The 12217-nt window shown below is 43.9% G+C and overlaps 1 protein-coding gene across 6 annotated transcripts in view; it reads left to right on the top strand.

The window, feature by feature from the left end:
- Nucleotides 1-12217, top strand: part of GAPVD1 (GTPase activating protein and VPS9 domains 1) — an 80735-nt gene that overhangs the window by 59007 nt on the left and 9511 nt on the right. For 4 of the 6 annotated variants that reach the window (XM_032308719.1, XM_032308722.1, XM_032308720.1 and 1 more), the window contains 9 exons: nucleotides 31-401; nucleotides 1775-1862; nucleotides 2844-2924; nucleotides 6327-6449; nucleotides 8197-8326; nucleotides 9253-9362; nucleotides 9636-9795; nucleotides 10670-10857; nucleotides 11490-11703. In XM_032308719.1, the coding sequence (XP_032164610.1) occupies nucleotides 31-401; nucleotides 1775-1862; nucleotides 2844-2924; nucleotides 6327-6449; nucleotides 8197-8326; nucleotides 9253-9362; nucleotides 9636-9795; nucleotides 10670-10857; nucleotides 11490-11703 (1465 nt within the window). The remainder of the gene's footprint in view (nucleotides 1-30; nucleotides 402-1774; nucleotides 1863-2843; nucleotides 2925-6326; nucleotides 6450-8196; nucleotides 8327-9252; nucleotides 9363-9635; nucleotides 9796-10669; nucleotides 10858-11489; nucleotides 11704-12217) is intronic. The other 2 variants (XM_032308723.1, XM_032308721.1) reach the window with 1 other exon arrangement.

Genomic DNA, 12217 nt, shown 5'->3' with positions numbered 1-12217 from the left:
GTTGCAAACTTCTTTTCCCCTGTGTTCTAGGAGCTTCTGCTGTGGTAAGGCCAAAGGTTCATTATGCCAGGCCGTCGCATCCACCACCAGATCCCCCAATCCTGGAAGGAGCTGTGGGAGGAAATGAGGCCAGGTTGCCGAACTTTGGTTCCCATATGTTAACTGCAGCAGAAATGGAGGCATTCAAGCAAAGGCATTCTTACCCAGAGAGATTAGTTCGCAGCAGGAGCTCTGATATAGTATCATCTGTCCGGCGACCCATGAGTGACCCCAGCTGGAACCGTCGTCCAGGGAATGAAGAGCGAGAACTCCCTCCAGCCGCAGCCATTGGTGCTACTTCTTTGGTGGCTGCACCTCACTCATCATCTTCATCCCCGAGTAAGGACTCCTCAAGAGGAGAGGTACGGGACACAGCCCATCTAGAAGAATTTTGCTGGTTGTGGTCAGCTTTAATGTTCTATCAGCCAGGTTCTCTTGATATGTTAGATTAACACGGTATATATAAATCTCAGAGAAAGGGTGAACAGCGGTCATGATTTAAAAGATGATCTGTCAGTCTAGTTTGTCCCCAATGGTAACCCATGGGAAACCTATACTATTTTGGTTTTGTAATGCATTTTGCATTTTTTTGACACTTTGAACTTTTCTCCAAGCAATTTTGTATATAATTTCATTTAAACCTCACAGTTTCCAAGATGAGAAATTAAATGATTTGTCTGAGGTCACTTGATAGGCTAGTAAAGGAACTATGGTCTCACTTCTTTGATGTGTGATTTTTTTTTAAGATTTTATTTATTTATTTGACAGAGATCACAAGTAGGCAGAGAGGCAGGCAGAGAGAGAGGGGGAAGCAGGCTCCCCACCAAGCAGAGAGCCCGACGTGGGGCTCAGTCCCATGACCCTGAGATCATGACCTGAGCCGAATGCAGAGGCCCAACCCACTGAGCCACCCAGGCACCCCTGATTTTTTTTTTTTTTTAAGATTTTATTTATTTATTCGACAGAGATAGCGCAAGTAGGCAGAACGGCAGGCAGAGGGAGGGGGAGGAGTTGGTTCTTCGCTGAGCAGGGAGCCCGATGTGGGACTTCCCAGGACCTGGGGTCATGACCTGTGCCGAAGGCAGATGCTTAACCAACTGAGCCACCCAGGCGCCCCAGACATGTGATTTTAATAACTCACTCTAATTGGAGATCAAAACATGAACTGTGAAATTGTCTGCATCTGGGTTTGAGTCCCAGCTCTGCGACAGGCAGGCTAGAGAACTTTGGGGTAGATAGGGAGATAGCTTTTTTTAGCCCCTTATTTCACGTCTATAAAAGGACTTAATAGTATTATTTATCTCCTAAGGCTATTGTGAGGTTTAAATGAAATAACATGTATCCTCAGCATTCGGTATTTGGCACACAGTCCATACTCAGTTTTGTTATTACTACTACTGTCTCATCTCTGCTACCCCTCCAGACTTCATGTGATTGAGCTTACTCCTTTCAGAAGTGTTTATTGAGCGCCTACTCTGTGCTGGGCTCTGTGTTAAGGTTTTGGTTTACTTGTGATTTAGTTTAATGTGATAGTACCTACCCTCAAGCAGATCAAAGTCTGGTGCCTAAAAGGTATACTTCCATGTTTCAGAAGTTTCCTGTACAGCAATAAGAACAGTTTTTCTTTTAAGACAAGCAAGAGTGGTTTTTGATTTTCACAGACAAACTGAAATCCTTTCCCTAGTAATTTATCCTGCTGTCCAACTCCAAATAAAGCATCAAACTTTTTCTACAGACTGAAGAACGCAAAGATAGCGATGATGAGAAATCAGACAGGAACAGACCTTGGTGGAGAAAACGTTTTGTTTCTGCCATGCCTAAAGGTAATTTTATAAAATATTAGAGTCATATGAGCAACGAGAAGCAAAGCCCCCAAATCTCTTCCAGAGAGCCAGCATGTCACCTCATCTGTGAGGTTTGCTGGGCCTAAGTTTGTAGCCATTTTGAGAGCATAGAAAATGGTTTCACTCAGGTGAATGCTAAAGGCAGACCTTTAGAAATGATAGTTCATGTTCTTTGCAGGAAGTGGTAGTGGCTTCATAAATGGAAATCAGGCAGGTCATGGTTGTTTAAATATCATATGCCATTAAATAAACGTGGGACTTTTGACTAATTGCTAATGATTACTGCAGGAAAAAGGGATGCTATTGGTAATTAAACATTGAAAATTCATCCTTTACATTCCTGGAGTAAACAACTTTTTGTGTTCATTGAGAATGTTTTTATTTTGAATATTAGTAAGTGTTTATTTTGGAAGGCAGTTGTATAAAATTGTTTGCTTTTGGGGGGGGGGGGTCGGTGACTAGCCTGGCATTGTAGCAGTAGATACTGAGATTTGAGTTGGCAAAAGCATCTCTTCTGCAAGGAGAGATCATCTAGGAGCGAGGCTGGGGACTACTCCCGCAGGCCTCTTCTCGGCACCGTGGCGCTCGGGAGCTGAGGGGCACTGCTTTCAGCTGCACTCAAGCCCCCTTGATGAGAGATTGAGGCTCGGAGCTTTGAATGTGGTGTTTTCCAGCAGAGGTGAAGAGGCAGTGGTTTTGACTGAGTCCCAACAGATTCGAATTAAATCATTCTTCCTATGGCCCGTGACCCCAGAGCAGATCCCGAGAGCTTCTTTAAGAACCTTCAGTGCTGTTTTAAGAATGGTTATCCGTTGACACTCAGGATTTCTTAGCGTTTAAACTTTCACCTTCCTTTCACTTAGAAATGTTGGCACACCAGTTAGTACTCCAAAATGACTGCTGTCTTCCAAGTAGTGCAGTATGTTATGTGTCACGCTACTGACTTTATTTAATTTCCAGCTCCTATACCATTTAGAAAGAAAGAAAAACAAGAAAAAGACAAAGATGATGTGGGGCCTGACAGATTCTCAACACTCACAGGTTTGTAGACCGTGGACTTCCTGGCTCCTTCATTCCCAGAGCACATATTTCATAGCACTGTTTCTTGGGCGCCGTAAGCGCTGCCTTTTTAGAAGAGTGTGTCTGTGTGTGTGCAGTGGGGAGTGTGTTCTTCATAGCTCTGTGGCTTCCTGGTGGTGGCCGCAGGGAACCTCCGTGTGCTCTTCCTGCAGACTGCCACCGCCATCCTCATCCTCATTATCATAACTTCTGTTTCTGATGAGGCCCCCGCTGCTGAGCCTCTAGGCATACCCTACAACTCGAAGTCCCAGTGGGACCATGCCACATGGGGCCTCTTAGGGAAGAGTGGTGATGGTTTTAGTGCGATGCATGCCCCGTCTTTGGATCATTGGTCAGATAGCTTTCTCTCACATTCGTCATAGAATTCTAAATTTATTCCCTTCTGTAGTTCTTGATTATTCAGGATCACAGTGAAATTTCGTTCTACCTAATCATTTCCTTTTTTTGTGATAAACTGTTCAAACAGTACCATAAATTTATATACTTCACTAATTTTTTATGGCTTGAATCATTTTAACATTGCTATCTGACCCAAGGAAGACACAGCTAGGGATTGGGTTCTTACCTTACTCAGCATTTGTGTTTTTGCAGCTTCTGTTTGGCACATTATGAATGAGTAGCCTTATAGGAATGAGTTTGAGAAGTAGTGTTAGTGACCCCACCTCGAGTTGGATAGCTTTGTACTGTTTCCGATGGCTGGAGAGCATCTAGACTGGAAATTAATTTCTCACCTCTTTTTTTCTTATCTTGATTTTCAACTATGTTATCCTACTACATTAAAATGAAGATTTTTATTAAAAAATGGTATAGGTTTCTAAAGAACATCCTCCTCAAATAGCTCAGCGTAGTACAGGTAGAATCCCATTTTAATGCATGTTATTCTGGTATCTGGTTGCATGTATTTGGATATATTGCCATGGTCTCTAGCATACATCCCTGCTTTGTCTGGTGCCGTGACTCTCCTGGAATGAAGGGTGGTAAGGAGCTGTGTCCAGGCCAGCGTTCCCTGCTGAGAGCCGTCAAGCCTATCTTACTCAGTCAGCAAATACTTGTTGAACATCTGACTCATGCCAGGCACTGTGCTAAGTGTTGTGGTTATTCAGTCAAATCACGTGACCCCTCTTCTTCAGGAGCCTACGGTCTGATTGAAAAGAGTTGGAAACATATACCACATTCCTAGTGTTTATGAGTTCACCAGTGTTTATGGAGTGAAATACTCTTAAGGAAATCTCGTGTTTTTTAAATGTTAAATTAATAACTGGGGAAGTTATAAATTAATTTTTTGCTTGCGTCTTTGGGCAAACGTTTTTCTTGGTTCTTGGTGCCTAATCTAGGAGCTAAGGAGAGTAAGTTTTTTTCATAAGTTACTTATCTCATTTTCTTTGTGTTTGATTCAGGCAATTTAGCTTCCCTACTAGTGCAGAAATTTCTGCCCAGTCTTAATTAATGACTTGTTGGAGATTATCATTAAATCAACTTTTAAGTGATATGAAAGGAAATTTCTTAACAGTCTGTCCATAATGCAGTCACCCTATCCTTTTTTTCATGTTCTTTCCCAATCTTTCCATATCAGTACATGGCTTTTTCATGATTGAATCAGAGTATTGTGTAATTTTATATTCTTCTTTTACTAAATGTTAGTTCATAAACCTTCTCCAGTTTCTAGTCGACATGGTTGGTTTTAATAATCTGTATTGGCTCACAAATAACCTGTCATATGATTTGATAACATTGTGAATGTTTTCTTGCCTTTGGATACTTGAATTGTATCCAGTTTTTTTATGATGAAAATATTGCTCACAGCTTCGTATATATAGCATATTTTGTTTTCATTACTTTTCTGGGATAAAATTATTAATGACTTAGAAATAAAGGTTGTAAGCAACGTTATGGCATTCCCTATGGTTAGCCAAATTTTATTGTTCCTTTTTCAGAACGCTCAGCAGCACTCAAAACCAATAGCAAAAAAGTACTTCCCCTCCAAAGAAAGATTTTCTAATGATAGAAAAGTTTTATCGGTTTACATTTTAAAGATCGGATTTTATTAGGATTCTCTTCTCATGCATTCTAATACCATTACGGCAGAAAGATTAAATGAGTTTGGAAATCCTCTCTCTCTACAGTTGACTGCAGTTTTACAGAGACATGGATACTAAATTTTTTTTCCCCCATGGAAACAGAAGAGCCCATGAGCACACTGCTCAACCTCTCTGTACCTGCTTTCCTCGTCCATAAATAGAGGTGGTTACAATACCTCCCTGTAGGGTCGTTGTGATGATTAATTGAGATGGTACATATAAGGTGCTTAGCACAGTTCCTGGCACGTGGTAAGTGCTCAATAAGTGCTCAGTAAATTTTAGCTGCCATTATTTTTAGCTGCTATTCACACACACACACAAACACACACACACACACACACACACACACAAAATCTAGTGGTTTTTTTTTTTTAATGTGTTTTTAGACTTTCTGAAAAATGGGATTCTACCAGCATGTGGACACTTGTGGTTACCTACTTGGTCTACATCTCCCTGAGGAGTTTGCGTTTCACTACAGAACTTGATTTTGTCCCATAGATCTGTAGCAGCCCTTTGCCTTGATGGCTCTTAACATCTTAGACTCCAGGAACATATTTTGAGGCACCGATTTTGCTGACAGGATAATGGTCCTGACAGTAAACAGTGCTACATCTGTGATGGTGGTAAACTTTTTCTCCGTGTACCCTGGGTACAATTCCAGCACTTTCCAGCGGTGGCTAGATTCTCTCGGAGTGCCTCTCACACCGTCGCACGCTCTGCTAGCCGGTGCAGTGCCACCATGAGATTCAGTAAGACAGAGTACTGATACCCGGAGCTGTAAATGTGGTGTAGAAAGAGAGTCATGCAGGAAGAATGGAGGAAGGCATTTAAAAAAAAATAATTACTATTTAAAAGGGTTTAATTCTAAATTCGGTACTTCCCCCTCCTTTAGCATGGAGATGTCTGCATACATGAATCTGCATATAAAGATGCACTGTTGGAAGTTCTGTCAGCATGAACTGATAATAACAGTAACTTGAGCGGAAGCGCTTTAGAAACCCATCACCCATGTAGTCTGCGCTGAGCTTCCCGACACTGTCATGCAGAATTTTGGCAATGATGAGAAGGTGGAGCTAATCCTCCCAGTTCCGTGCTTGGGCAAGCCCTGAGACCGCGAAGCGGGATGAGCAGGCAGCTGCATGGTGCCTCTTAACACCGAGATATGTGCTCTTTTTTAAGTCTTACCTCCTAATCCGCCTTTGGGATTATGCTACTGGTGTCGTACTAACATCAGAATTGCTACAAACCAAGGGGAGCTGATTCTCTCACTCTCCTTTCCCTGCAGATGATCCCAGCCCTAGACTCAGTGCGCAAGCTCAGGTCGCTGAGGATATTCTGGACAAATACAGGAATGCCATTAAGCGAACCAGCCCCAGTGAAGGAGCAATGGCGAGCTATGAAAGTACAGGTGATCATCATGATAAAGATTTGAATACCGTTGACCCTGAAGTGGGGGGTGTGGGGGTGAGTGGGTAGGGGCACCAACCTCCCACATAGTTAGACTTTTGACTCCCCCAAAACTTAACAACTGATAGCCTGTTGTTGACTGGCAGCCTTAACAACATGAACAATCAGTTAAGACATATTTTGCATGTTATATGTTACTATATACTGTGTTCTTACAGTGAAGTAAGCTGGAGAAAGGCCAATGTTGTTAAAGTCATAAGAGAAAAAGACATTGACTATACTGCATGTTTTTATTGGAAAAAAGAAAATTCCACGTAGGAGTGCCTGGTTTGTTCAATCAGAGGAGCAAATGATTCTTGACCTTGGGATTGTGAGTTCAAGCCCCACGTTGAGTGTAGAAAATACTTAAAAAAAAAAAAAGAAAGAAAGAAAGAAAGAAAACAGTGTATAAGTGGACTCACACATTTCAAACCTGTGTTTCCTGGTCAAGTGTTCTTCTACCTTTGGTATCACAGTGAGAAGTGTTCGGAATAAGTAGCTTTTTGACTACTTTGAATAGCTGTCAGAAAAATACAGTATAATCCCTAAAATAAAGAGGAAAGAGAAGTATATAAAAGCATAAATTGTATACTGCACATGTTTCTTTTTAAAAAAAAATTTTTTTTAATTTATTTGAGAGAGATTGAGAGAGAGAGAGAGAGAGATCACAAGCAGGCAGAGGGGGGGGGGTGAAGCAGGCTCCCTACTGAGCAGAAAGCTTGATGCAGGCCTCAATCCCAGGACCCTGGGATCATGACCTGAGCTGAAGGCAGAGGCTTAACCCACTGAGCCACCCAGGTGCCCTGCACGTGTTTCTGCTTTTGTGTGCGCAGGACTGTCCCTGGGAGAATCTGGCTGGTAATGTGAGTTGGCTTCAGGGAGAATTTAAAGGGAGCATAAAGGGCAGCCAGAGTAGAGGTGAATTTCCCATACATCTTATTTTGAAAAGTTTCAAAGGACAGAGAGTTGACTAGTACAGTGAAGATCCGTATTCCCTCTACCTGGGACTTTATCAGTTGTTAACGTTTGGCTGCATTTTCTCTATATTTTTTCCCGGAAGCATTTGAAATGGTCTCCTAATAAAGATAGTTGTCCCACATAAGCACAGTATCTTTATTATAGTAATGAATTTTTATTCCTTTTGATTTTATACACGAGTGTATTCTCTAAATTGGTTAATTAAAAACATAGAAACAGCTGTGGGAACCACAGGTCTGTTGTGGCTGCATTTGTGAGTCGGTCCCAGCTCATCGTTTGGGTGGTGGGAACAGCCCTAGTAAAGAGCTCGGGGGAGCTGAGGGCAGGGTTCACCTCGGCCTCCAGGTAGCCGAGGGCTGTACAGCAGGCCACTTTCTCCTGGGGCAGGATTCCAGGTCTGTAACACGAGGTGGTTACGTAAGATGATTTGTGAGGCCCTTCTTCGTTCTATGGTGCGGCAGTTCTGATTAAAGCATTATCGGTTAAGTCACAGACTTTCATCGCCTTGGGTTAAGATTGGTAGAGAAGGTAAAAAAGTCATTCTCTTTGTGACACCTGCCCTCGTGATCTGCTGTCAGCTGTTTTAAGCGAGCTTGCTTGCTTGCTTTTTTTGAAGAACTCTGACTGTAAAGCACAGTGCTAATTTATGGTCGAGTAGCTCTGAACACCTCGTGTGAGACTCTTCCCGGTTAACCCGCTTCTGTCCTCTCTTGGGGGGTGGGTTTGTGCAGAGGTCATGGGCGACGGTGAGAGCGCCCATGACTCTCCTCGAGAGGAGACGCTGCAGAACATCTCCGCCGACGACCTCCCGGACTCCGCAAGCCAGGCGGCCCACCCCCAGGATTCTGCTTTCTCGTACAGGTATTTCTTTGACAGGATTTTGAATTTGAGGCTCTGGGCTTTTCATCACCACTGCAGTCACTTCAAGTCAGATGATTCATTAGGCCACCGGGTGACTGTCTAGAGCAGAGAGATAAGGATGGAATGCTGTATCCGGAAGAGACTGCTGCACTCTGGATGCCGTGTAGCAAAGGCTTTAATTCAGGGCTGAAAAAACAATCTCCTCATGTGCCCTCAGGGGTCATGTCAGTGATTTAAATGACACAAGTGGCCGTCCCTTTGCCCACACCAAGAAATGCTGGGGGAGACTGGACGGGTGGCAGGGTCAGCTGCCGTGGCAGATGGTCGAGCGGTAGGAAGGGCTCTTGTCAGGCTTGTCTGCGGCAGGATCAGCCTTTCTCAAGAGATGTGACGGAGGGCCTTCTTGGTGTGGGTGAGGAGATGGCTCTGGGGACTTCTGTGGCCCCTGCAGACCCTGGCATAAGGCCCCCTTTGCATTCTCCTCATAGTGCCCTCATAGAGACGCAGTGTGTGTTACAGGGTCCAGAGGATTTGCTGTTTGACTGATTGTGGTGACTTGACAGAATGAGCCTTGAGCCTTGCCAGGGCCTTGCTCCTTGGGTCACCAGAAAGCCTCTTCCTTTAAGTGAGGAGTCAGTAAATAAAAAAGTAGCTGTTATTTATGACTTCTTGAAACACTTGAGTCCTGAGATAGCATATTAATTTATATGGTAAGTGTTCATAAAGTGTGACCGTTTTCTGCATAAAGAAATTAACATACTTTTGGGGCACCTGGGTGGCTCATTCGGTTGGGTGGCTGTTTTCAGCTTGGGTCGTGATCCTGCCTTCCTGGGATCGCGCCCCGTTTGTGCTCTCTCTTTCAAATAAACAATCTTTAAAAAAAGAAGAAGAAGAAGAAATTAATGTACTTTTGACTCATTCTTCAGAGACGCAAAAAAGAAACTGAGACTTGCTCTTTGCTCTGCGGATTCTGTTGCTTTCCCAGTGCTCACCCATTCAACAAGGAACGGTTTACCGGACCATACAGACCCAGAGGGTAGGTTTTTCCTGTATTTATGGGTTGAACCATGTGAGACTGCCTGTATTCAACCTATGTAAGCTATGTAGCAGTTCCATGTGGTTCCATCAGTATATTTGTTTTAGCATCAGGTAAGGGCACTTTGATTCCTGATGCTTCATTAAAGTGAGGGGCAGGGCTCCTTAGTTCTACTGATCCCTGGTAGAGCGGAACGGACATCCCAGAGGCTAAGGGCTGGCGTGCAGTGGAAGTTGTCGGCAATAACAATTCTCTCTCTCATTTTTTGTTTAGACAATGAAATTGTATGCTTCTTAAAAGTTCAAATAGCTGAAGCAATTAATTTACAAGATAAGAACTTAATGGCTCAACTTCAAGAAACAATGCGTTGCGTGTGCCGCTTTGATAACAGAACTTGCAGAAAACTGCTGGCCTCTATCGCTGAGGACTACAGGTAACTGCCCCGGCCTCCTGCACCTGTGACCCGGTGGCAAGGATCTTCTTCCCTGTCTTTATTTCACAAGTGAATCTAGGCTTACGGCAGCATCCTGGGCTGTATTTACCTGGGTGTAGATTTCCGAGGAACACATTTGGTTATTTATCTGGAGATGTAGTTGTGAATGAGCAGCTCTCACAAAGAAGTGCACTTTCCTTCAGCTTTGCACAGAAGCAGTGTTTGCAGAGGTGAGGCCAGGAGAACTAGGATATCCTGCTCCTTTTCTGGGGGGTGACCAGAAAAACTACTTCCCTGGAGCAGGAAAGCAAGTGTAGCCTAAAAATGGCTGCCTCCTGTCTGCTGCCTGCCCGTTGCCAACACTTCAGGAGAAGAACGTCAGTGAGATTCTTAGGGGACGATGAGGCCCCCAGGCTGAGGGGATGGGTGCTCTAGTGATCGCTACAATTAGAGTATAAGCAAATTATCGATGATACGTTTAATGATCTAGTGGCATATTAACCTGTATTTTGTTGTTTTAGTCTTCTGTAGCAATCAGTTTCCTGTGAAGTGTGAGGTCCTGCCAGCAGGGAGACCATGGGCCAGTATGAAATAGATCAAGGATGCCAGGGGACTTCGTAACATGTCGTGAGTTAGGCAGCTAAGCGTTTAACCCCGTAGGTGTTCTTCTTCACCAACATTCAGAATGGTTCCGTTCCTTGAGCTGGCAGCACAATTAGCCCTTAAGACAGCTGTCTGCAGCCTGATGTGGCTAATGCATAAAACCAAAGTCTATGAGGTCATATTCTTTCTTTAAGAAAAATTAGGACTCTTTGTCTCTAAGAAAGTGTGCACTGTATGTATGTGATGTCCTGCAAAGCCCCTTTCCTTTTAGGAAAAGGGCGCCCTATATTGCTTATCTCACTCGCTGTCGGCAAGGACTGCAGACCACACAGGCCCACCTGGAAAGGCTACTTCAGCGGGTGTTGCGGGACAAAGAGGTGGCCAATCGTTACTTCACCACTGTCTGTGTGAGGTTGCTGCTTGAGAGCAAAGAAAAGAAGATCAGGGAATTCATTCACGGTAACTGAAGACCTTTAGATTAAGCATCTTTTCAGCCATGTGTTAGTGGGGAAATTTGGAAATTTTTGTATTGCTGGTTTGAGTAGTTGCATGTCTAAGAGTAGTCCCTTAAATTCCCAGATGTTTTATGGATTCTTAATCATCTTGATGTGGAACCAGTAAATTTCATTTTTACCGTGGATCGAATACCTGTAGTTTATACGAAATTGGGAAAATTGGTTAAGGTTTTGGATCCACAAAATTCTTCTCATATTTAAAAATAAAGCGTATCATTAAAGTTTTTAAAATTTTTATTTTTTAACATTTATACTTAAAATACCATTATAATTAATGTATGGTGTCGTATTAGCTTTAGGTATATCGTATAGTGATTCAGCAATTCTATACATTAGTCCAAGTATGTCATTTTTATAACAAGCCCCTTGCTGTTCTACTTTTGCATTTCATATTTCTTAACCTTTCTCATAATTTTAATGATTTGGCCACATATTCTTCTAAAGTAAACCGTTTCTAGATACTTTTGGCTTTAAGAGAACAGTATCTGCATAGCTAGTTATTAAAATGATTTCTGTAATTTCCTTTTTAAAATTATCCAGATAGTGTATTTAAAAAATTATTATTTTGCATTGGAGACTTTCAGCAACTCACAGCAGCTGATGATAAAACTGCTCAGGTAGAAGATTTTCTGCAGTTCCTCTATGGTGCGATGGCCCAGGACGTCATATGGCAGAACGCGAGCGAGGAGCAGCTTCAGGACGCCCAGCTGGCCATCGAGCGCAGTGTGATGAATCGGATTTTCAAGCTTGCTTTCTACCCTAACCAGGACGGTGACATACTGCGTGACCAGTGAGCACTCCCATGTTTACTGCGTCCCCGTTGATCACATAGGGGTACATCAGCCAGTCCCTTGTTTGACACAAGCTGTGCTGAGACTTAGTATGTGACCATGAAGGCAGCACGTGTTACCGTTTTTCACCTGTCTAATCCCAAGAGCAGAAGGAAGGATAACGCTCTGTTCAGGGCAGTGGGCATGAGGCTGCGGGCGTGTCAGTCGCCGCGGCCTGTTTGGGCGGCGGGCGGCGGGCACTGTCCGCTTGGACGGCGGGCGGCGGGCACTGTCCGCTTGGACGGCGGGCGGCGGGCACTGTCCGCTGCTCTTCCCCGCCAGCCGCGCTCGCCTCCTTCCTCTTCCCTCGGGTCTGGACCGCAGCTCCTCCTCCCTGACCTTTCCGACCCGGTCCCTTCCCTGGCAGGGCTCTCCTGGGCCTGTGTCCCTGTCGTTAGCACTTGCCTCAGTTGTGCTTGTACATTTGGTAGCGTCCGTCGGGCCTCCTCAGCGTGGCATCACTGACATTTGGGG

Source organism: Mustela erminea, chromosome 12 (genome assembly GCF_009829155.1).
Source record: "Mustela erminea isolate mMusErm1 chromosome 12, mMusErm1.Pri, whole genome shotgun sequence".
Taxonomy (NCBI): domain Eukaryota; kingdom Metazoa; phylum Chordata; class Mammalia; order Carnivora; family Mustelidae; genus Mustela; species Mustela erminea.
This window is presented reverse-complemented; position numbering and strand designations above follow the sequence as displayed.